The following is a 26,223-nucleotide window of genomic DNA, read 5'->3' as shown; positions in this document are numbered from 1 at the left end:
GTTCCTCCCTGATGAGATATAAACCTCATTCTTGATTCAGCCAGGGGAAACTTTGTTTTTAAAATTTAATTTTCTTTTAAGTTAGTGTCACAAGTAGACTTACATTAACATCGCAATGAAAATCCCCTAGTCGCCACACTCTGGCACCTGTTCGGGTACACTGAGGGAGAATTTAGCATGGCCAATGCACCTAACCAGCATGTCTTTTGGACTGTGGGAGGAAACCGGAGCACTCGGAAGAAACCTGCACAGACGGGGAGAATGTGGAAATTCCACACAGACAGTGACCCAAGCCAGAATTGAACCCAGGTCCCTGGTGCTGTGAGGTGGCATTGCTAGCTACTGTGCCACCCCTAGGGAGACTGAAATAAATTCTAATGAAGGGTAACATCATCTACCATGAAACATTAACTTTTATTGTCTCTCCTGCTGAGAATTCCCAGCATTGTGACTGTTTTTTCCTGATATTGTCTCAGATTCCCAGCCTCTGCTGTCTTCTGCTTCCTTGTTTTACTCTGAGGAAAGTTTAGCCTCTTTTAGGTTAAATGCTAGGAAGGGGGCATTGAGGAAAGTTTGGAGCTGGGGCAAGTTTTATGGGTTGCTGGGTTTGATCGGTTCTCAGCTCCGCCACCAGGGGGAGCGCCCTGGCGCCTCACCGACCAGAGGAAGAGGGGGATTCTCTTGCGCGCCTGGTGCACTCGTTGGTGCCGACGGTTGCCATGGTGAAGGTGTTGCCATGGGTGACGGAGAGGCCGCAATGGCGGAGGGTAGGTGCAGCGCTGGGTGAGGGAGGGGGGACGGAATCCTGGGCGCGGCTCTGAGCCAAACCCCAGCCTGACCGTAGCACCCCGATTAAAGAGAGTTAAAAATAAACCCTCCCCCCCCCCTCAGAGCAGACACTCTGCATCAAAACAGTGGCAGCATTCAGGAGGCTCAGGGCTCAAAGCCCACTCCAAACACTGAGGGGGTGGAGGGGGAGAGACTGGAGGGTAGGGGTAATGAGGGGGTGAGGGTGATGAGGAAGGGGGCTGATGAGGGCGGGTGATGGGGGGGTGATGAAGAGGTGGGGGGTGATGAGGGGGTGGGGGGTGATGAGAGGGTGGGGCTGATGAGGGGGTGGGGATGATGAGGGAGTGGGGGGGGTGATGAGGGAGTGGGGGGGTGATGAGGGAGTGGGGGGTGATGAGGGAGTGGGCTGATGAGGGGGTGGGAGATATATGGGGGGGTAGGGGACGATCAGTTTCTGCACCTTAATTGCCAGTCCAGTGCAGTGTTGAGGGAGTGCCTCATTGTCAGAGGTGCCACCTCTCAGGTGAGGCTTTGAAGCTTCTATTTAAGTTTTAAGTTTATTTATTAGTCACAAGTAGGCTTACATCAATACCGTAATGAAGCTGCTGTGAAAATCCCCGAATCGCCGCACTCCAGCACCTCTGGAGGGAGAATTTAGCATGGCCAATGAATCTAACCAGCATGTCATTCAGACTGTGGGAGGAAACCAGGGCACCCAGAGGAAACCCACGCAAACACAGGGAGAACGTGCAAACTCCACACAGATAGTGATCCAAGCTGGGAATTGACCCTGGGTCCCTGGCGCTGTGAGGCAGCTGTGCTAACCACTGTGCCACCATGCCTTGGGGGCTGGGGTGGGGGTTGATGAGATAGGGTAAGGAGGGTGATGGTGTGGGTGGGGTAATGGGATAGAGTGGGAGGTGATGGGATGGGGTGAGATGTGGGGGATAATGGAGATGATGGCAGCGGTGGGGAGGTGGATGATCAATTTCTGCACCTTAATTGCAATGTTGAGGGAGTGTTGCATTGTCAGAGATGCTGTCTCTCAGGTGAGGCATTGAGACTCTTTCTGCCTGCCCAGGTGGATGCAAAAGACCCCCCACCCCTTGAAGAAGTGCAAGTGATTAATCCCTGGTGCTCTGCCCAATATTTAGCCCTCAATTAACATCGTAACAACACAGTTTACCTGATTATTAGCACATGGATATTTGTCAGAGCTTGCTGTGCACAAATTGGCCACCGACCACATTTGCTACATTGCAGCAGTGACTGTACCTCCAATAGTATCTTGTAGCTGTAAAGAGCATTGGGATGTTCAGTGATTCTGAAGGGCACTACATGAATATACTTTTTACAATAAAATAACAAGCAGCACCAACTAAGTTACCTCCACAGACTGTAAGTCCTGCTCTTATGATAATGTGCTCTTTTAAAACAAAATGCACAACATAGACTGATTATTTGTTCGTATGAAATTAGCATTCTTACAATTTCCACAGGGATTGTTGTTTAGAGAAACAGATGTCGCATCAGTGCAGTATGGCTTGGTCTTATGAAGTTGGCACCATAGAACATGGCTTAATCAGAGAACGGAAAGTTTCACTTTATATGTAATCATGGGACTGGGAGTGCTTGATGAACTTAATGTCTGAAATAGGGAAATATTTGATTTTTCTCTGTCAGTGTTGCTTAGCTTGCCTTGATAGGAAGAATAAGGAAAAGCAATATAAAATAACGATTGCAATTCTAAAGCAGATACAGAAACAGAGAGACCTGGGTTATATGTGCACAAGTGATTGACATGGTAAAACAGATGGAGAAAGTGGTTAAAAGTGCGTGCGGAATTCTGGTCTTATTAATAGAGGAATACAAAAGCAAGGAGATTATGATCAATGGCCTCAGTTGACATTTCGGGTGGAATTCTCCCAGCCCACCCACCACAGGAATTGTAGTGGGCAGGACACAGCCCATGCAAAGATCTGTTGACCTCAGGTGGGATTTTCGAACAACCATGGCCGAAAAGCTCGCTCTAAAGCCAGAAAATCCTTCCCGCCTTCAATGGGCCTTTGCATGGTCCATGTCCTGCCCATTATGATTCTCCTGGAGGGCAAGATGGGAAAATCCCACCCATTGTATCCAATTCTGGGGCATCACATCTTAGGAAGAATGTGAAATCTTTACAGAGGTTTGCAGAGAAGATGCACAAGATTTGTTCTGGGAATGAGGGATTTCAGTTACAATGGACCAATGGATAGATCGGCGAAGCTGGGTCTGTGCATTGAGACTAAAAAGTTGAGAGAAGATTTGAGTGAGGTGTTCGAAATCGTGACCGGTCTTGACAGAATAGGTAGAAACTGCTCCAATTAAGAATCAAGAATCAGAGGGCATTAATATAAAGTGAGAGGTAAAAGAAACATGACAGGCATGAGGAAAAACTTTTTTTACGACAGCAAGTGGTTAGGATCCGGAGTGCCCTGCCTGAGAGTGCAGTGGAAACAGATTCAATCATGAAATGGATAAGCTTCTAAAATGAAAAAAAATTTTAGGGCTATAAGAATGGGCCAGAGTGTGGGATGAGCTGATTAACTCTTACAGAGAGCTGTCATTGACACGTGAGGCTAAATGGCCTCCCTACGTTCTGCAATCATGCAATGATTTTATGAACTTAAAATTCACAAAAATGTATTAATGCTACATATATAAACTGGAAATAATGTGATTGGGGCTGCCAGTGATCTAATCTGGAATAAATCACTTGTCTTAGTTTATTCTTCATGCTGCAATGATCCTTATTGTGTTTGAGCATCACTGCCTGACCCTTTAAGCAGAAAGTGTGCCATTATATTTACTGCTCAAGTGTTGAAATTAAGAGGCCTTGCAATGGTGAGTGATCTGCTAGTCTTGACTGAGGATCGTGGTTTGAGAAGAGACAGATCACTTCCTACACCACTCTCAGGTCAAACAGGGAGCCACTTTGACGCCATCTCTGGGCTCAGCTGTCGCAACTGACAAGATGGAGCACAAGGAGGTGAATGGAGGGTAACCTGTGAGTAAACTCCAGGTTTCTTCAATATCTAGTGAGAGACTGTACCAGCTTGAACCTCACTCAAACCTTTGATCAGAGTTACCAGCTTTTCTTTCCAATCCTGTTACTCTCCATTTGGTATTAGCCTAGTGGAATATGTTGACTTTATTGATCAGGTTGCTTTCATGTTGTTTTCAGACAGCTCATGTGAAGCAAAGAAGTTGGTGTACATTTCCACGTCACTGATTGCTAAGCGAAATTTGCAACTCCCTGCAGATAAACAGACACCAGAAGACATGTGAGTGGCCACAGCTTGGCAGTGGGAGTCCATAAGAAACATCACTGTCTGGATCATTGTACGGTAGCAGCAATGAGGCATTAGACTTTCCCAATTAGTTAATGTTAACGATCTTTTTTGTTATAGCACCATGCTCTGCAGATCAGAAGGTTCCTGCTCTATCCTGTGATTGATTATCTCATCCTATATATTCCCAATTCTTGACTGCTACCCTGCAAACTCTTGGTAAACACTGTGTGTGCCTATTAGTAAGGTCAGTGGTGATCCTCTATGCAGTAGAATAGTGTGCTAAATCTCACTCTAGGCTCACAGAACAGCGAGGTACTCAAGGGCAGCCAGCACCAGTGGAATCAAATCCCAGCAAGGGGAAAAGGGATGGCACAGTGTTTAGCACTGCTGCCTCATAGTGCTAGGGACTTGGGTTCGATTCTTAGCATGGGCCAGTCTCTATGTGGAGTGTGTACATACTCCCCATGTCTCTGTGGGTTTCCTCCGGGTGCTCCGGTTTGCTTCCATAGTCCAAAAGACATGGGAGGAAACCTACGCAGACATGGGGAGAATGTACAGACTCTGCACAGACAGTGACCCAAGCTGGGAATTGAACCCAGGGTCCCTGGCACTGTGAGGCAGCAGTGCTAGCCACTGTGCCATCATGCTGCCCACTAATAACTGATAATGTCAGTACAATACTGACAGCATGCTACAGTGAATGAGGTTAGATCCTAATAATTCACATGGCGTTCAGATATGAAGGAGTTATTGGCCAGCTGTCACAATATCTGCGTTTCCCTGAGCTTAAAAAATTGATGTATGCAAGATCTTCCCCACTCTTGCTTTTTTACACAATTTACAATACATCGGCTTGTTTCCCAGTCGAGGGCACATCCTTATGGAATCATCTGTTTGCTGTGCCTCAGTTTCAGTTCCTTCCCATCCCGTAAGTTTGCTTGTTTCAATATTTCAAAATTATAGTTTGAATTGTTAAAATAGGCATAAGGCTTCCATCTAGTGGCTGTGTTTAGTGCAACCTTCACAGATTCTTTAAAATAAAGGCAAGAAAAATGATCTTGGGTGCACAAAGTGTTGAAACTTTTTGCTGTGGTTTCTCCAGGTCCTGCACTATTTAACAGTCTATCTCAGTGACACCTTGTATTGAGTCTGCTTTGATAAAAATGAAATTCCCGATGTTTGACAGATTATTCCACGTTTTCCATACAGAACAGAAGCTGTGGCAAAGCTGATGACTGTTCGATTGGACAGAGAGAATATTGACGCCCTTGGAAATTTTGAGTGCTTGGGAAATGTCTACAGTCTTTACCTTCAGCAGGTACTTTTACTTTTACCTATATCCCACAGATGGCTTTGCAAAAGTGGTTGAAAAGTGAATGCTAGGCTCCTTTGGATAGCTCAGTGGTAAATCCACCACCTGTGTAATATTAAACCTTATGGATTATGAAATTCCAAGCTTGCATATAGTTTGTGAATTAATTTCAGGTAAAATAATGGTAGAACTGCTACAATTGGTCTCAAGAATCTTGAACTAGGCGGAGCAAAATCTGTCTTTGCTATTCTGCTGCTAGAAAATACCTTTCTTAATATCAGGTGACAAGGGATCTGTGTGGACTGTGATACCCAGTCCAGTCAATTACCCTGGCCATACTCGCCATCTGGACTTGGACACAAATGGGACTAACTGGACTGCAAGTGTTAGGAAGTAAATACACCTGTGTCATCTCACTGTGCTTAGTCTTTTTAATGGCTATACAGAGAAACTCACTATGTAGAAATTTTTAAATTCATTTTACTTGATTGGAAAGAAAGATCTAGCAGAGACATGATAGATGGAATGGCCTCCTTCTGTGCTGTAAGATTCTCTGAGGAAAGGCCATGATACAACTTACTGAAAAACGAGTTCCATTGGATAAAAACAAATTACTGTGGATGCTGGAATTTGAAACCAAAAAAGAAAATGCTGGAAAATCTCATCAGGTCTGTAAAGGGGTCATCTGGACTTGAAACGTCAGCTCTTTTCTCTCCTTCCAGAGCTGCTGAGATTTCCCAGCATTTTCTTTTTTGGTTTCAGTTCTATAGGGACTGGACCACATTGTGAACCAGGAGCCATTCTGAGTGTTATTGGTAACTTTAGCCTTTTTAACAATGAACATAAGTGGGGATTATGAAGTCCAACAATGTGGATGGGTTAAACTAAGATGAGTAGAGAAACATCTAGGTACCGAAGTGTGAGTTAAAAGGGGAAATGCAAGCTTAGCCAGAGACGATGATGTGATGGTAATGTCACTGAACTAGTAATCCAGAAACCCAACCTGGGGATATGGGTTCAAATCTCACCATGGAAATTCAAAAATTCAATTATTACAAGCTGGAATATAAAGCTAAGTTTCAGTAATGGTGACCATGAAACTATCATTGATTACCATTAAAAAAAAAATCTGGTTTACTAATGTCCAATAGGGAAATAAATCCTTACCTGGTCTAACCTACATGTGACTGCAGATCCTCATGATTTGATTGGCTGTTAACTGTCCTGTGAAATGGCCTAATAAGCCACTCAGTTTAAAGTCAATTAGGATGAGCAATAAATCTACTTGCCACTGACGCCCACATCCAATGAAAGAATAAAAAAACTTAAGCCTTCAGAAGATCCCAGTGGTTTCTCAAAAATAAAATTAATTTAATCAATTTTGCTATATCTTCTATTCCTATTTTTGAGGTTACCATATAACAATTCTATTCCCTAGGGGAGGCAACAAACAGAAAAACCCTGTGACAAATCTTGGAAATTCCTCTTCGAATTCCTAATATAATCAAGTAAACTTCAGGAAAGGCACAGTGGTTAGCACTGCTGCCTCACAGACCAGGGATCCGGATTCGATTCCCAGCTTGGGTCACTGTCTGTGTGGAGTTTGCATATTCTCCCCGCGTCTTTGTGTGGGTTTTCTCCAGGTGTTCTGGTTTCCTCTCACACTCCAAAGATGTGCGGGTTAGGTGGATTAGCCATGCTAAATTGTCCATTAGTGTCAGGGGGATTAGCAGGGTAAATGCATGGGGTTATGGCGCTGGGGCCTGGGTGGTATTGTGGTCGATGCAGACTCGATGGTCCGAATGGCCTTCTTCTGCACTGTAGGGATTCTATGATTCCAGAGCACAGCTGACTATCTGGCATCCTTTGAGGGTGAATATTTTTTAACTCATGTGAAACATAAACACAAGCATGGATTTTTTCAGCTAAATGGCCTGTTCCTATGCTGTACATTCTCCGTAATTAACACCTATATCAATGCAACTTGTCAGCAAAAAACAAAATAAGGTTGCCTTTTTCTCCCTAATTCATACAAATAGGGAACCACCTATAAACACTGTGATCAAATACAAGTGTTAGGAAATAAGTACACCTGTGTCATCTCACTGTGCTTGGTCTTTTTAATGGATATACAGAGAAGTTCGCAATGTAGAAATTTTTAAATTCATTTTACTTGATTGGAAAGAAAAGTTCTAGGGGTCGTTTAAATGTAAGTATTTATGATAGTACTTTACCCTGAAGTTCCCTGTAAATCACTTTTCTTTATGGTCAACAACAAGTTCCAGGTAGGGATATTTGAAACTTGATATGAAAACAGAAGCTACTGGAGATATGTAACTGGCCAGTCTTCATCAGAAACACAAAGTTAGGTTAATGCTTTGGGTGGGACACCCCATGGATTTTAGGCAGTTTGATCAGTTCAGCAACACCAATAAGGTGATTGTTCCACCTCAGAATATGAACAATGAACCTCCAGAAAGGAAATTACAATATTCACCCTACATTTCTTCCTTTCAATCACAGAATCAGATTAAGAAAATAGAAAATTTAGAAATGCTTCACAATTTAAGGTGAGTACTATTTAACATAACTAAATTGATTAAGTTATGCTGTCTCTAGTAAAGTAGTGATCACATCACTAATAAGGGAGGTGCACATATTATGTTCCTTCAGTACAAGTGTTTCTACTCAGCAGAAAGAGCAAGGGGCAGTAAACATTGGTGGGAGTTGTTTATAGGCCACCAAACAGTAGTGGTAATGTAGAGCATGGTATAAATCAGGAAATTAGATGTGCATGTAACACAGTAATCATGAGGACTTCAACCTAATTAGCATTAATATTATAGAGGGCGAATTCTTGGAATGTATACAAGATATTTTCTAGAACAATAGATTGAGAAACCAACTAGAGAATGAGCTATTATATCTAGTAATGAGTAAAGAGAAGGGGCTAATTAATAATATTGTTATAAAGCAGCCTTTAGGGAAGAGTGATCATAATATGATGGAATTTTACCTTCAGTTTGAAAGTGATGTAATTCAATCCGAACTAGGGTCTTAAATCTAAACAAAGGAAACTATAAAAGCGTGAGGGACAAATTGGTTGTGGTAGATTGGGAAACTACATTAAAAAGTGTGATGGCACACAGGCAATGGCTAATATTTAAAGAATTTTTTTTACGATAAATACACATTCCTTTGAGGTTTAAAAACCCAACATTAAAAATGATCTGACCCTGGCTAACAAGAGAAGTTAAAGATTGTATTAGATCAAAGGAAGACATTTTTAAGGTGCCAAAGGAATGAGTAAGCCTGAGGATTGGGAACATTTCAGAATTAGGCAAAGGAGGACCGAGAAACTGATTAAAAAAAAGGGAAAATAGAAAATGAAAATAAACCAGTGCAAAATGTAAAAATGACCATGAGAGCTCTATAGGTATGTAAAAAGGAAAAAAAATAGAAAAATAAACGTGGACCCAGTACAGGCAGAGACAAGAGAATTTATAATGGGGAATAAGGAATTGGCAGAGAAACTAAACAAATACTTTGTGGGGGATTTTCTACCCCTGTTTTGGAGGGCCAGGAATGGTGGAGGAGAGAAGAGTCAAGCTTTTACACCAGCGGGATTTCCCTTGCTCCTCGCCAATGACATTGTGGGGATCCCAATTTTAAAATAGGTGGGAAGGCATGTGGTGAGGATGACAGACACAGTCTACAGAGGGATATAGACAGGTTAAGTGAGTGGACAGAAACTTGGCAAATGAAATACAATTTAGGAAGTGTGAAGTTATGCATTTTGGTAGGAAGAATAAAGGAGCTGAATATCATTTAAATGGAGAAAGACTGCAAAAAGCTGCAGAGGGATTTGGGGGAATCTCATGCATAAATCACAAAAAGATGGCATGCAAGTTCAGCTGTTAATAGGGAAGGCAAATTTAAGTTGGCCTTTATGTCAAATGGAATGGAGAATAAAAATGGGAAGCCTTGCTAAAAATATACGAGGCAGTAGTTGGACCACTAGAATACTGTGAACAGTTTTGGTCCCCTTAAGGAAAGCATTGGAGACAGTCCAGTGCTGAGTTGAGCCCAGATATTGTGGGATTTTCTTTTGAGGAGAGGTTAACTAGGTTGGGCCTGTACCCATTGGGGTTTAAAAGAGTGAGAGGTGATCTTATTGAGACATACAGAATCCCCAAGGGGCTTGATAGAGTAGATACTGAGAGGTTGTTTTCCCTTTTGGGACAATATAGAAGACTTAATCTCAGAGTAAGAGGTTGCTCATTTAAAACAGATTTTGTACGTAGGAGGAATTTTTTCTTTCAGGGGATAGTGAATCTGTGGAATTCCTTACCCCAGAGAACTATATAGACTGGGTAGTTAAGAATGTTCAAGGCTGAGATAGATTTTTTAATCAGTAAGGAATCAAGGGATTGGGGATAAGATGGGAAAGTGGAGTTGACGATTATCACATCAGATCAGTCATGATCTCATTGAATGGAGGAACCGACTTGATGGTCCGAATGGCCTACTTCTGCTGCAATGTCTAATGGTCTTATGGTCTATTTCCCATTTACCTCTAATTGTCCGTGCATAAGAGATGTTTGTTTACACCTAATCGTCCCCCCGCCTCTCCCCCATCAACATTAGACTGTCTGTTCACATCAGCGTGAGGGCACACCGATGTGAATCACAGGTTCCCCCATGGTATGCATCTGGTGAACAGAATCCACCAAAGGTGCACAGGTGAGGACAGCCCCCATGGGGGAAAGAGTCAAGCCAGGGCAATACCAAGAGGTGGGGGATGCACCATGGGGGTGGTGGGTGGGCAGTTTATGTGGGGTGTTTTTATTTTAGGAATTCAAGTTGCCCTTTTAAAAACAGCAGCCCAAGCTTTCAAAAACCTAAGTTGCTGGCAGGGCAGGCTGCCCCTTCTCCCTTCCAACTTTTTTCAGAATGTTTAAAATATAGCAGGAAAAACTTCCACTTTTCCTGCCTGAGACAACACTTTGATAAACAGAAATGCAGAGTCTCTCTTAAATGGTGAGAGATTGGGAATTGTTGGTGTCCAAATGGACTTGGGTGTACTTGTTCATGAATTACCGAAAGCTAATATGCAGGTGCGACAAAACAGTTAGGAAGGCAAATGGTAAGATGGCCTTTATTGCAAGAGGATTTGAATACAGGAATAAAGATGTTTTGCAGCAATTGTATAGGGCCTTGGTGAGACTGCACCTGGAGGATTGTGTACAGTTTTGGTCTGCTTACCTAAGGAAGATGTACTTGCTATAGAAGCAATGCAGTGAAGGTTTACCAGGCTGTTTCCTGTGTTGGCTGGCCTGCCCTGTGAGGAATGATTGAGGAGACTGGGCCTGATATTCATTAGAGTTTTGAATTCTGTACAGCGGAGAGCTGTGGAGGCTCTGTCATGGAGCATATTCAAGACTGAGACTAATAAATTTCTAGATATTAAAGATATACTAAAGAAAGATACGGGGATCATGAGGAAAATAGAGTTGCGATACAAGGTCAGCCAATCTGATGGAATGGCGGAGCAACCTTGAAGGCTGAAATACCTACTTCAGCTCATATTTCCTAAAGATCTGAAAGAACAAACAAAATACTAAATCTCTTTAATTCTCCGGCACAGATTTTTGACACTAGCTGCCAACAGAATCAAGAAAGTGGAAAACCTTAGATCTTTGCAGCGACTGGGATTCTTAGATCTTTCATATAATGAGATTGAACAGTTGGAACCAGGTTGGTTTGCTTGAGTCATCATTTTACAGTTAAAATAGATATTCTTATGTGACTGGAATGCAATAAATCATAGAATCCTGACAGTGCAGAAGGAAGCCATTTGGCCCACCGAGTCTGCACCGATCACAATCCCACCCAGGCCCTATTCTCCTTAACCCCACCTACTTATCCTGTTAATCCCCTGACCTTAGGGTCAATTTAGCATGGCCACTCAACCTAACTTGCACATCTTTGGACAGTGGGAGAAAACCGGAGCACCCAAAGGAAACGCACACAGACACAGGGAGAACGTGCAAACTTCACACAGACAGTGACCTTGGCGCTTTGAGGCAGCAGTGTTAGCTGCTGTGCCACCATGCTGCCCCAAAATTTTCCATTTCACTTCTAGAAGCCATTTGAATCTTGGTCAGCCCAATGGCATGAAGGTATCATCTCACTGATGCTTGTGGACAATAACAAAGTAAGAGCTGAAGCAGCCTCAACTTAATTCAAAGTGAGACAGAGTCCAGAAAAATCATCCATAATTCAAGACAAAATTGTCATCAGTGTTTCAGTGCAGGGAATAGAATCTCCCAGTGGTAAGGTGACATGATGTTCTTAGGGTTAAGGTACATTGTGGCAGGAGAATAGATGGAGATTCTGACCTTGCTGTGATCTACCAGCTTGGGAGTTCCTGATGTTGAAAGCATGCAAGTATCTTATTCACCACCACTGATTCCTCTCACCTTGTTAAGCACAAAATAAAGGTCTAAAGAAAATAATCTAATTAAGTAAAATCACATAGCTCTCTCAGTTCATGCGTTAAGTGATGCAGCTTGAGTCAGTCTCAACACTATTATAAAAAAAAGCATGGAAGGTTAAGTATGAGCAGAAAGTCTACATTAGCAACAGTTTTTAAGTGCACATTATAGCACATGAATTATTTGAAAACTGGCATTAATTATGAATGTGTTTTTCATCCTTTGGTACCTTGGTGCTTGTCTGCATTCAGGCAACACACGTGCATTGGGATTGTGCCACAAATTAAGGCTTTGGGCATAAAAAGATAGTTAACTGGCAACGCTACAACAATCCATAGAATAATACGAAATAAGGAAAGTTGGGGTGCGTATATTCATTAATCTGCATTCTTGACACACACTGCAAAACAATCGTGGAGATATTAAATTGAGGCCAAATTAACCCAGGCAAATCTTCCTGACAAGCCTCCAGTGCTTATCGGTGCATTCTCAGCCGACTTAAACGCGATATTGTGAGTCCTGTGTTACAAAGCAGGAGCTTTTAACAAGATGATAAGGTGAATACAATTTAAGGCGGCACAATATCATGTTTAAGTCGGCTGAGAATGCACCAATAAGCACTGGAGGCTTGTCAGGAAGATTTGGGTGACTGCTTGAGCAGAGTTTGCACGTTCTCCTCAGGTCTACTCAGGTTTTCTTCCAGGTGCTCTGGTTTCCTCCCACAGTCCAAAGATGTGCCATGCTTAATTGTCCTTTAGTGTCAAGGAGACTAATAGGGTAAATACATGGGGTTACGGGGATAGGGCCTGGGTGGGATTGATTGTCAGTGCTAAATGACCTCCTGCACTGTACGGATTCTATGACTGCTCATTCTATCCGTTGCTCCAGACAAATTTACAATTCTCATCACAGAATTCAACAGCTTCAAGGCATTGTAGGACTTTTGTCTGCACTGCCCTGTCTGGACCTCAAAACCATGTGTCAATCACACTTTGTCTAAAGAGCTTTGTTTAATCAGTTTTAAATTTGCTTTTTAATAGTTTGAACTTGTGACCCCATGTGCTACTGACGTGGTGTGACTTTTATTGCTATTAGAAATTTGACCTTTCTATTCCATGTGATACATTCCGAGGTTTTCAGTCCAACAATTGATTTCATCAAGAATAAATTTAGATTCCTGGTGTTCCATAGCTGTCAAAGCTGATTTGCATCACACTGCTGTAAACACAATGCAGCTCTGCTGCACGTACTCATCACTTGTTTTGGGACTGGCTAAAGCAGAGCTAGGGAATGAGTTCAAAGCAAGATAGGCCCCTTGTGCATCGTTTACATCCTCCTGCCCAAAGCAGATAGAATCATATTGCACTGAAAGGGTCTACTCAGCCCATGATACATGTGCCAGCAATTAATCAATGAATGATACTAAAAGGTGAGTGAGAAAGGACAACTAGACTTTTGATTTGATTTGATTTATTATTCTTACATGTATTGGGATACAACAGAAAGGTATTGTTTCTTGCATGCAATACAGACATAGTATACCGTTCATAGAGTACATGGTGGAGAAGGAAAGGAGAGGGTGCAGAATATAGTGTTACACAGAATAACACTATATAAAGGAGAGGATGCAGAATATAGTGTTATAGCTAGGGTGTAGAGAAAGATCAACTTAATATAAGGTAGGTCCATTCAAAAGTCTGATGGCAGTAGGGAAGAAGCTGTTCTTGAGTCGGTTGATGCGTGATCTCAGACTTTTTTATCTTTTTCCCAACGGAAGAAGGTGGAAAACAGAATGTCCAGGCTGCATGGGGTCCTTGATTATGCTGGCTGCTTTTCCGAGGCAGCAAAAAGTGTAGACAGAGTCAGTGGATGGGAGGCTGGTTTGCGTGATGGACTGGACTACATTCACAACCTTTGTAATTCTTGCGGTCTTAGGCAGAGCAGGAGCTATACCAAGCTATACAACCAGAAAGAATGTTTTCTATGATGCATCTGAAAAACTTGGTGAGAGTCGTAGCAGACATGCCAAATTTCCTTAACCTCCTGAGAAAGTAGAGGCGCTGGTGTGTTCATCCAGCAGTAAGGAATCTTCAATTGCAAGCAATAAAAGCACTAACTTAACAAATAGAAAGGTTTAGTAAAGAAACTTCATTACACCAACACCTGGGCCACACAAGCTCATCACAATTCCCATCTGCTTTCTATTCAAACCAGTTCAGCTGACCACCACATCATTTTGCCATTGGTACATTGTCTACTGGGTCAGCTGCGTAGTACCATTGGTTACATGATAACAGATTCCAACATTATCCTTGGTTACGTGATAACAGATTCCAACATAACAACATAAGAAATAGGAGCAGGAGTAGGCCATCTAGCCCTTCGAGCCTGCCTCGCCATTCAATAAGATCATGGCTGATCTGTCACTGCTCAGTTCCACTTTCCCGCCCTCTCCCCATAACCCTTAATCCCCTCTCTTATCAAAAACCCATCAACCCGCGTCTTAAAAACATTCAGTGAGGCAGCCTCCACCACTTCAACGGGCAGAGAATTCCAGAGATTCACCACCCTTTGAGTGAAGAAGTTCCTCCTCAACTCCGTTCTAAACCGCCCCCCTTTTATCTTGAGGCTGTGTCCCCTAGTCCTACTGTTTTTTTTGAGCGGGAAGAGTCTCTCCACCTCTATCCTATCCATCCCATTCATCATCTTATACGTCTCAATGAGATCTCCCCTCATTCTTCTAAACTCTAACGAGTACAAGCCTAGTTTATTCATTATCATTATACATTATTATTATTATATATTATTATACATTATCATTGGTTACATTGTAACAGATTCCAATGGCTTTCTTCACTATACCTTTGGCATGAAGGGACAGGTGATCTGGATAGCTAGAAACTTGAAGCTCTCGACCCACTTCATCCCTGTTGATATAGACAGGAGCGTATCTTCCACTACATTTCCTAAAATTGATGACTCGTTATATCCAGTAAACATAGATGTAGTTCATCCATCATCAGCTATTCTAAAGGGAAAATTAAGTTAAAAAATGCAACGAACCCAGGAAAATCTCCGGAAAATTCCTCTCCAATTTTCAAAGCAGTTGAGTAAATTCTGGAAGACATGCAGTTGGCTCATCATGGTGACAACTAAACGGGCAACCTACCATCTATAGTCAGAAACTAATTCAGCTCACAGGACTCTGCCCAGATCATTAGTGACTCCATACTTATCACATGTCTCAGTTGTTTGTTCCAGAGACTAATCATTCACTGAAAATTAAATACTTCCTGGGATCCCTTTGCTCACAGAGAGTGCATGCATAAACTCAAGTTGTATAAGCCTTACCCATTTCAATTAAACAGCCCAACTAAACTCTGAAGAAGAGTCATACAGAGTCAAAACATGAACTCTATTTTTCTATCCACGGATGCTGTCAGACCTGCTGAGTCTTTCCATCATTTTCTATTTTTGTATCTGACCCACCTTTATTTTGAGAATCTTAGAAAATTGCTCCACAGAGCCGCTTGATGGGCTAAGGCTGACAGTCAACATAGCAAAATTGTGTAAGACAATTTACAATGGGACATGTTGAAGAAATGTGTGACCAAGAATCCTGGCAACAGGAGCATAAGAAATAGGAGAAGACCATACAGCCCTGGAGCTTGCTTTAGGCAACCTACACAAGATTTTAAATTTATATAATCTCTGTGGCAGATGTACTGATGTTAATATCTATTGGCTGTCACTTGAATTGCTTATCTCCTTATTCAAATTTGTTTATGTCTTTTTATACTAAGGTGAATTTCCAAAGTGTCTGATCATTCTGAATATGACAGGCAATATCTGCACAGAACAGGAAGGATACAGGTGAGACAAGAAAACTGATATCGTTCTTTAAAAAGTTACATTCCAGAGGCCAATTTCCCCCCCAAAAAATTCTGAGTGTTGAATTTGCGTAAAAACTGGAATAAATCCGGCCGTTTTTTTCAGCGGGAGTTTCAGAATGCATCTCCCACATTCTGTGGATTACAGAGTGTACTAGCATGAATCACGCTGAAATCTGTGGATGGGGCCTATTCCCGCTGGAGAGGCAGGCAGCATAGCGTTGAGCATGCCACTGCGCATGTACTGATATGTCAGTGCTGAGATCAGCGCATGTGCAGTAGCCCCGCACTGCTGGTCTCCTGATCTAGCTTGATCGCTGGCCTGTCATGTGACCCCACAACACTGGTATACAGCCGTCCCCCCCTCCCCCCTCCCCATGGCGCGATTGCTGGCCAGCTCAATTGCTGGTCCATCCTGTGACCCCCCAATACTGGTACACAAAACACCACCCCCTCCTCTTGCCCAATTGCTGGCCACCCAGACCAGAGCAATCCTAAAGATTTCCTGCAATTAGATTAAGCCCCATACGCTCTCAATAATGTAATACTGATAACCAACCTGATGGAATAGATGGTGTGCAAGCTCAATGCACACTAAAATGGCATTCACTTTTGCTGATGAGGGCTAAGTAATGAGGCACTTGTTCTACCTTCAGTCTAAGGTTGTCTGTATTTCTACAGGGAGAGGGTGATGGAGGCCATCCCTGCCCTTCAGCAGCTTGATGGTAACTCTATCCAAAGGAGGAAGAAGCCAAATGGAGCTGGTGAAGAAGATGGAGACACTAGCGATTCTGAAAGCGAGGAGGATTCAGAAGAACAATATGACACTGAGACTGAGAAGGAGGATTCACTGCCTGAGATCTCAGCTTCACTGGGAAAAGTAAAAGGTAAAAACTATTTGCAGTGTAATTTTTGGATTAGTGTATGTGATTAAATCCAAAGTAATTGGGGTGTTGTAGAAGTAATATTTTTATGTTAGCACTGAAAGCAGGACAGTCATTTAATTCTGAATGAGCAAATCACTGTCCTTTCCTCTCAGTCCTAGCTGGCAGAATCACTCTCACTTCCCACTTACCCTGTTCTCACTGAAAGACTGAGCCACCAGTCCCCTTCACCCCACCCACCACCACTTGTCATTCTCTCCTGTGTAAGAATAGTGTGCAACAGTAGAAATATGAACTGATACTGTAAAACACTCTAATCAATAAGAGCTGCAATTACTGTGTTGAAATTGCACTGTAGCATTAGTTATCTGATAAGATATAGTTTAATTTTATGTCGTGGTTCCAGTCATTTACCCCTGTCCTCGTGGAAGTGAGCATGTGTGAATCCCAGTGTGGACAGGATTCAAATTGGTGCATTGTCCCATTCATCCAGATGATGCACTGGCATTCACTCACATGACAAATGGTGATATGATTGATGGTTTGGCGGTCTCACACCCCCAGCAAGAGTCACAGTCTTCAGAGACAGGGAGGTGGAAAATTAGAAACAGGGTAAAGAAACACCAGCAAAGATCACGGCTGCGATTTTGCCGTCCCACTGCGCTGATCAAGTAGGGCAGGAAATTTGAACGGGAACCCAAAAAATTGGATTTGTGCCCAGCATCCAGCAGGTCGCAGTCTTCCTGGGCTATTTTCATTGACGTGATCAGCTTCACGCTGGAGAAGGGCGTGAGGCTGATTTGAATATTTATATCTGATTTAAATCTGTTCAGCGAACTCCGGACGCTATTGCCCGAGTCCACTTCCTCGCCGATGGAAGTTCTCGCTAGCAAGGATCACATCTAGTACCCACCAACAGGAACAGACGTGATGGTCTTGCTGGTGGGACTGATTTGATTTGATTTGATTTATTACTGTCACATGTATTAACATACAATGAAAAGTACTGTTTCTTGCGCACATTGCAGACAAAGCATACCATTCATAGAGAAGGAAATGAGAGAGTGCAGAATGTAGTGTTACAGTCATAGCTAGGGTGTAGAGAAAGACCAACTTAGTGCAAGGTAGGTCCACTCAAAAGTCTGACAGCAGCAGGGAAGAAGCTGTTTTTGCGTCGGTTGGTATGTGATCTCAGACTTTTGTATCTTTTTCCCGAAAGAAGAAGGTGGAAGCAAGAATGTCCGGGGTGCATGAGATCCTTAATTATGCTGGCTGCTTTGCCGAGGCATCGGGAAGTGTAGACAGAGTCAATGGATGGGAGGCTGGTTTGCGTGATGGATTGGGCTACATTTGTGAACTTTTGTAATTTCACTACAAATGGACTGGAGGCCATTGAAGCCCCTGGGTGGTCAGGTGGCAGCAATGCCCCTTGGGCAGTGCCAGCCTGGCACCAGGCACCCACCTGAGGGAAGATTCCACCCCACATTTTTAAAAACAAGAATTTCTAGATTAAAAGCAACAAATTTGCGCTGAAGCTGAGTTAAGTGGCTAAGCCCCCCAAGATATCTGTGCCCTTCTAATTCTGATTTCTTGTGCATCCCCAATTATATTTACTCCACCATTGGTGGCTGTGCCTTTAGTTGTTGAGGCCCCAAGTTCTAGAATCCCCTTCCCATGCCTCTCCCGCTTTCCTCCTTTCAAACATTCCTTAAAATGTACTTTTTTGACCTTTTTTTGGTCATCTGACCTAGTAATGTCTTATGTGATTTGCTGGCATACTTTGTCTTATAATGCTCCTGATTGGGATGCTTTATTACATTGAAGGTGCTATAGAAATGTAAGTTGTTGTTTTTGCTGTTATGAAAGTACCTGGATGTTCAAAATATTGCAAAATTTCTTTTGAATTTGAAAATGGGTGGTCAGCATGTCAAGCCACTGACTGCCCACTGATGTTCTAGGAATCATTCTGTGTTCCACATGTTGTCCTTGTGACATAGTCAATGAATCACTGGCTGCCTCCTGTCTGAGTTGTGAATAATTGTGCAATATTCTGACACATTCCATTACCTGGATATCTGCCACTCTTTCATTTCATTGTCAATTTGGCTCTGTGCTGAACCAGCTAGATACACAAATAGCAGTGCGATTGATTTTACTGATATTCAAAAGTAAATCAGTGATAAAAATGAGTGTGTTAATTCTGCATGTCTGATGCTATTTTTCAGACATATCTACTTACAGCTGATTTGTTGTTGCAATGTCAACAGCAAAACATTAGCTATAAGATGGATCAACTTGAATAAAATGTCATATGTTTAAGTTTGAAAATCAAACTACATGAGTTTTCTCTTTTTCTTTTATGGACTAATGGTTTTACTGTCCCCAGTATTTCAGTGGAGTACAACTTGAGCATGTTTTGAATGGCACAGTGGTTAGCACTGCTGCCTCACAGCACTAGTGACTCGGGTTCAATTCCCAGCTTTGGTCACTGTGTGGAGTTTGCACATTCTCCCCATGTCTGCATGGGTTTCCTCCATGTGCTCCAGTTTCCTCCCACAGTCCAAAAGTTGTGCTGTTTGGTGCATTAAAAATACTAAATTCTCCCTCCATGTACCTGAACAAGTGCCGGAGTGTGGCAACAAGGGGATTTTCACAGCAACTTCATTGCAGTGTTAATGTAATCCTACTTGTGACACTAATAAATAAACTTTAAAGTTTTAAAAGTGTTTGTTTTGCTTTGTTTTGATTTTTATCCTATTTTTGTTTCTCACTTAACTTCCTGGCCAGTATTCCCTAGAGCAACCACCAGGCGGCATCAGAAACCATCAGGTGTGACTGCTGGACTTTGGGCCCCTTTTCTGTTCAGGTTGACAACTGAGCATAGCAGCATTTAAACCTGCGTGTAGGTTTATTCCCACTGCGTGGCTCCCAGCTTGAATCTGTTCATTTTCACTGCTGCTTTATGCTTCAAAGCTACCATTTGGCCCCCATCTCCTTTTCCCTTAGCCATCATATGTGCTCGTAGCTGAGGGGGGTTGGGTAGACACTACTTCCAACTGTTATCTATCTTACTCTGTACCAGTTACTAAGAAATATACAAGCACTACCAGCGAATTGCGGTGTCCCCCATTGCCCCCTTCCTCACTGATGAAAAGGAAACAGCCTTGCTTAGCACATACCCACGCCACTATCACTGACTTTAAAAATGCAGCATCGTGGTGAATGACATCTACTTGGATCAGCAGGGTTAGTGCTGCAATACAATGCCACTTAAGCATTTTTTTTAAATTGTGTAAATGTTGGTTGACATTTTATGTTTCATTCAAAACTAAAACAGGATGTCACGTTAAAATGTTATTCACTTGGCAGATAATGTCCCTTGACTAAATTAAAATCCCAGTCACTGAAGTATTAAGGGGTGAGGTGTTTAAATTATTAAGGATGGGACAGAGTAAACAGAACCGGTCTACTTGCAAAGGGTGAGGTGTCTGTGAACAGAAGACATTGATAGATTTGAAAACTGCTTGAGGACAGAGAGCACGAGAACATTTCTTATAGAGGGTTGTAAGGCTATAAAATGCACTACTGAAGTGAATCATTGATTCAGACAGCATGTCAGCATTTTAAGAGTAACATGGGTGGGAGTTAAGGGAAAGGGAGATAAAGGGATTCTGTGTGGAAAGTAAGTACTAACACTGACTGGTTGGGCTGAATATCCTTCTCCATGCTGTAATTTCTCTGTAATTTTTGATAAATTGTTGGCTGGTTAATAGAAAGATTATCAAGAAAAGCTAACAGCTGAATATTAAACAAATGTAATAACAATCAGCTTTAACAAGATTACAAATAGAAACAGATATATCACCTGAGCAAATCCAAAATGCAAACAAACCAGATGAAAGGCCAAAATTATCAGCCAGTAGGTTGTGCTAGTTTAACATTTTCCTGTGAGCATAATGGCTTTTATTATCGTGCTTACTCATGCAAAAGATTTATTTCAGTTGTGGTTCTAACATGGTAAGCAGAAGATATGCTTTGAATCTTTAGACTGTAGAAATTATTTGTCATAGCAGTTACTGAATCTAGAACTTGCTGGTTTGAATAGCTTTGTATTCTGCCACATGCACACCTGTGCTCTCAATCATGCCGACATCTGCACTCCTTAGACTTCAGAAGATAATTGATATTTATCGTAGGTCTCCAGAACAGATACAAGGTTTAATAAAAGGCCTCACCGTGCTGCACTCAGGAAAATGAAGCTTTTGTCAGATTCTTCCACAAAACACACTCTGACCTAGAAATTGCTGACAGCAATATTACTGGAAAAATATTTCATATGTCTGTTTGAGATTCCTCTGTCTGGGATTTTAATGCAGGTTTTAATTTGGTTTTGCACTTTGCACTACAGAGATATATAAAGGATTACCAGATGGAAGTATTAAGCATTCATATTAAGCTGATGCTCCCAACACTGATTTCAACACTGCCATGTCTGAAACAGCTCTTAAAAATGGAAAGGGTGTGACAGGTTTTATTGGAGAAAGATTGATTTTGTTCAATACTTCTCAAAGTTGGTTTATTAATAGCACAGAAATCATTCCCTGTCTTCCTGCTATAAAATAAAGAAATGTATCTTTGTCATGTATCTTGCCTGGAATATAAATTACCTTGGATTAAATGCGTACTATGACTGTTTAAATAATTACAACCATCCTCTTCTCTACTCACTGGACTCATTAATTTTGGTTTCACAGAATTCTTTGTTGAGATTCACAAAGAAATGGTTTGTCGGTCACAGCAGCGAAGGAAGGAAGCTGAAACTGACCATCAGTCAAGGATGAATGAACTGGAAGAGATTCGTAACCAGATAATGGAAAGACGATATGAACCAGTAGGAATGAAAAAGGATTGTATTCACCAAGAGTGTGATCCAAATGTTGGTTCAAATGAAGAGGGGACGAGGGAAATGAAGATCGAGGAGCCGCAGCTGGAGCTCTGGACCGATTCTCCAGGGAAACAAACAGAGGGCTAGCAGGCAAATTGCTCCCAAACAATCCGCCTACACCAGCTGTTTCCATCCTGTTCAGCTTCAGGCCAATCAATACTAACTCTATCATATTTAGAAGACTCAGTCAAGGAAGGAGCTGAGCTACTTTCCTGTTAAAGAGACAATAAATTATATTTGGTTCAGCAGTTTTACACAGTAGAGAAACCTTGCTCACCAAGGCCCTTTCTTCTCTGACTCACCTGACAAGCGTACTGACCAATGAATGGCTTAACCGTACTGACGAGGAGGTCCCAGGTTCATTCCCTGGCCTCTGCTAGTTTTCTGCTGTAATTGTAATTGGAGGGAGTGGAAGTGTGTGGCTTTGAAACATTACAAGTCTAAATGCACTGTGAGATGTTGTACTGAGCCACACAGACCAGGAAGTCCCAGCTTTGTTCTCTGGTCTGTGCTACTTTTCTCAAGCACCCTAATTGGATGGAGTGAGTATTTTACGGTCCTCAAAAGCTGATGCGTTCTACAGTTGTTCAGGTGTAAATGCATTGCATCATGTAGCACTGAGCCATATGGATCAGGAAAGTTACAGATTGGATCTGTGGTTTGGTCTAAGCTGAATCAATCTGGACCAAGGCAGTGGTATTACACAGTATTTACAGCATAGAGACAGGGAATCCAACTCACAGTACTCATTCTAGTGTTTATGCTCCACATGAACCTCCTGTCATCCTTTGTCACCTCAACATTTCAGCACAACATCTATTCATTTCTCTTTCGTGGTTAGATAGATTTCCCTTAAATGTATCTATGCTAGTCGTTTTGGCTAGTTCCTGTGAGAAGTAGACTAAATCTTTTATGGGGGCTATATCCACATTATGACTTTCTTTGCCATGACATGAAATTAAACAGATATCAAGGGACCTATTGCCTATCAGAATGGCTGCCTAGCCTTGCCATGCTGTAGTTATAAGCTGACGAAAAGAGATATTTTCGGTTTGAATATGGAAAATGCTTATTTTAATGAAAATAATAAATTTATTATTTTGAAAGATGTAAAGCAGTGAATCAAAGAGCATTCCCAAATTTTTAAAGTTATGTGCACCAGGAACTTAATTGAACTCACCCAGTATGTCATTCCATACATGTTAGCCTAGACAGAGAAGCTCAGCAGGCTGTTTTACTGTGGTCGTTAGTCTGTCAGCAGTCTGTGCCGACATGCGCGCGCGCGCACACACACACACACATGCTTTCCAGCAGAAATTGCTGCTTAACATTCAGGAATATTGACTCCAGCTGATTTTTCCATTCCTTAAGCCAGGGACAATGAGCCAACTGGTGTCTATAGCATTGCAGAACTATCTAAGGTTCAAATCAGGAAACTTCCTGATCTGCTTAAGTCATTACCAAACAATAGAGTGGGAATCCATTTAAAAAGAAGTATTTAGAGACATATTTTTATCATGAAGAAACTACTTTCTGTAACTCTTATTTGCACAAAGCTAAAATATTTGTCATAATTAAGTGAAATTCTGCTATCTATACTCTATCCTGTAATATGGTTCTTTCATCAATTACCCCAATCCTTGATAATATCTCTTCACTCCTCACCCCGCAAAATTCCAGCTTCAAACTTCTCACCTACAATTCCTTCATGGCCTTGCTCCTGCCTTCCAATAATGGTCATGTTGTTAATCTTTTCAACTCGGGTTCTGACAGTACATAAAAGATTGACTGATGAACAGGAAGCAGAAAGTTCTCTGGGGAGTGGGGGAAGGGGGCGCAGCACATTGATGCTTTTGTGGTTTTGTAGGTTTCATTGCTGAGAATTGGAGGCTTCTGCGATAGATGACAGAGGATTTGGTCGAGGTGTTTAAGATGATAATTTCATTGGATGGATATGGAGGAACTGTTTCTTCTGATCGGATAATCCAAAACAAGGGAACATAATCATGAAATTGGAGCTAGACCACTGGAGAGCAGAGTCAGAAAGCACAATTCATAGCATCCCTACGCTGCAGGTGGAGGCCATTCGGCCCATCAACTCTGCACCAGCCACAATCCCACCCATGCACTAACCCCATAATCTCATTTATTTACCCTAGCTAGTTCCCCTGACACTAAGGGGCAATTTAACCTAACTTTGGATTATGGGAGAAAACTGGAGTACCCAGGGGAAACCCACGCAGTCACGGGGAGAATGTACAAACTCCACACAGACAGTAACCCAAGCCATGAATTGAACCCAGGTTCCTGGCGTCAGAGGCAACCGTGCTAACTGCCATGTTAGAAAGCTGGAACTCCCTTCCTTAACGTGATCGTGGCTCAATTGGAGCTTTCAAGACTGAAATGGACGATTTAATTAGACAAGGACATGAAGGAATGTGGAACAAAAATAAAAAGAATGGAGTTGAGTTACATATCAGCCGAGGTCCAGCTGGAGGAACAGACTTGAAGGGCTGAATGGCCAACTTATATCCCCTATCGTGCATCAAGTAATAGTAAATTTAAATCCCACCCTGGCAGTTTGAAATTATGAATTTTTTTTAATATATAGCTAGCATCTGTAAAACTGACAATGAAGCTGTTAGATTTATAAAAACTCAACTGGCTCCTTAAGTCCTTTAGAGAAGGAAATCTGACTCCAGTACCACATTAAACACACTGATTCTTTACTGTCACCAAAGATGCTCACTCAGTTGCATCAAACCGCTACAAGGAATGCCCCCACCTTACAGCAATGCGCAAACAACTTCATCACATGGATTGAGGCTGTTTAAGAAAAAGGTTCTTCATTGGCTGCTCAGAGCAACGAAGGACAACAACACCAGCCTTGCCAGAACACCTACACCCATAGAATTAATTTTTAAAAAGTAAAATATTTCATTAAAACATCCACCAACCTAAAGCATATTATGGTGAAAATCAGTCAAACACGATCTTATTGATTCCAACAGATAAATAATGCAAAAGGGCTTTGACTAAATCATTAAAGCTTTGATCTGTTTAACACAATAGTATAAAAATCTCACAATTCACTATATGATAAATAACACACACAAAACAATCGCAGATAGGAGACAAGAAAAAATTGCGCTTTGTGTTTAATAAACAAAATAAATAGTCACATAGTTCAGCTAAATGCCTTGACATTCTGATTTTCTTTTAAACTTGTTCAATTTTAATAAATGAAGCAGTTTGGGGGAGGATTTGGTCTAGTGGTATTATTGCTAGACTATTAATCAAGAACCCCAGCTAATGTTCTGGGGACCAGGGTTTGAACACCGCCACAGCAGATGGTGGAATTTGAATTCAATAAGGAAAAAATTTGGAATTAAGAATCTAATGATGACCATGAACCCATTGTCATTTGTTGGAAAAATCCATCTGGTTCACTATTGTCCTTTTGGGAAGGAACTCTGCCATCCTCACTGGTCCAGCCTACAGAACCACTGCAATGTGATTGACTCTCAACTGCTCTCCAAGGAAAACTAGGGATGGGCAACAAATGCTGGCCAGCCAGCGACACCCATATCCCATGAATGAATTATAAAATATTCATAGCTTTGGTTAACTGCCCTCAGGCAACTAAAGTTTTCAAGTTTATTTATTAGTGTCACAAGTAAATTTAAATTAACACTGCAATGAAATTACTGTAAAAATCCCCTAGTCGCCACATTCCAGCGCCTGTTTGGGTACACTGAGGGAGAATTTGGCATGGCCAATGCACGTAACCAGCACATTTTTCGGACTGTGGGGGGGAAACCAGAGCACCGAGAGGAAACCCATGCAGGTACAGGGAGAATGTGCAAGCTCAGTAGACAGTGACCCAAGCCGGGAATTGAACCTGGGTCCCTGGCACCATGAGGCAGCAGTGCCACGATGCCACCTACAGAAGGATGGGCAATAAACGCTGGTCAGCCAGCAACGCCCATGTCCCACAAATGAATAAACAAAATCAGATCACCGACGTATGCTATTAATAATGTGCAATTTGACCAGCAAAATCACAGGATTAAGAGGAGTGGCAAGTTTTTTTACAGAGAGGGTGGTGGACACCTGGAACTCGCTGACGGGGGAGGTAATGGAAGCAATCGTGACTTTTAAAGGCTGTCTTGACAAATACATGACTAGGATGGGAATAGAGGGCTATGGTCCCCAGTAGGGTAGGGGATTTTAGTTCAGTCGGGCAGCATGGTTGGTGCAGGCTTGGATGGCCATAAGGTTAGGGTTTGGGTTATTGTGCTGTAATTTTCTATGTTCTTTGAGTTCCAGTCACTCCACTGTTCTGCACACATACAAGATCTCACCTTTAGCCTCCCCATTTTATTGAGAGCCTGCTGGATTTGCACGTTAATTACCCATTAAATTTGTTGCAGAAAGTATAACCTGGCGATTGTGTATTACGCGATCATTGTTAATGTCTGCCAGACAACCTTCCTGACCCAGAAAGGGAAGAGTTGAAATTGTGGTAACCCATTCCTTCAGATACAGAATCATTAGAAATTTTAAAAATGTCA

General features: G+C 42.0%; 1 protein-coding gene across 2 annotated transcripts; it reads left to right on the top strand.

Moving 5' to 3' along the window:
* Positions 1 to 717: 717 nt before the first annotated feature.
* LOC145359114 (leucine-rich repeat-containing protein 46-like) lies at positions 718 to 22,755 on the top strand. Of its 2 annotated transcripts, XM_080213509.1 has the most exons (8): positions 718 to 767; positions 4,013 to 4,112; positions 5,331 to 5,439; positions 7,957 to 8,003; positions 11,081 to 11,190; positions 15,734 to 15,803; positions 16,502 to 16,707; positions 21,459 to 22,755. In XM_080213509.1, exons 1-8 carry the CDS (start codon positions 737 to 739, stop codon positions 21,734 to 21,736), a joined length of 951 nt encoding a protein of 316 aa, XP_080069635.1. In that variant the 5' UTR covers positions 718 to 736; the 3' UTR covers positions 21,737 to 22,755. The 2 variants fall into 2 exon arrangements, with proteins under 2 accessions (XP_080069635.1, XP_080069636.1); XM_080213510.1 differs by lacking the exon at positions 4,013 to 4,112 and having other exon boundaries at positions 728 to 767.
* The last annotated feature ends 3,468 nt before the right edge of the window (positions 22,756 to 26,223 follow it).

This window comes from Carcharhinus amblyrhynchos, chromosome 27, assembly GCF_965287045.1.
Source record: "Carcharhinus amblyrhynchos chromosome 27, sCarAmb.v2.hapA, whole genome shotgun sequence".
Classification (NCBI taxonomy): domain Eukaryota; kingdom Metazoa; phylum Chordata; class Chondrichthyes; order Carcharhiniformes; family Carcharhinidae; genus Carcharhinus; species Carcharhinus amblyrhynchos.
The sequence above is the reverse complement of the archived record's forward strand: the minus strand, read 5'-3'. Positions and strand labels throughout refer to the sequence as shown.

What these genes read in the sequence shown, in the direction of transcription:
- LOC145359114 (XM_080213509.1), top strand. Translation starts at nt 737, where the DNA reads ATGGGTGACGGAGAGGCCGCAATGGCGGAGG. An exon ending in ACAGTCTTTACCTTCAGCAG is followed by an intron (nt 5,440 to 7,956) that starts GTACTTTTACTT and finishes TTTCAATCACAG; the next exon opens with AATCAGATTAAGAAAATAGA. An exon ending in GATTGAACAGTTGGAACCAG is followed by an intron (nt 11,191 to 15,733) that starts GTTGGTTTGCTT and finishes TTTTATACTAAG; the next exon opens with GTGAATTTCCAAAGTGTCTG.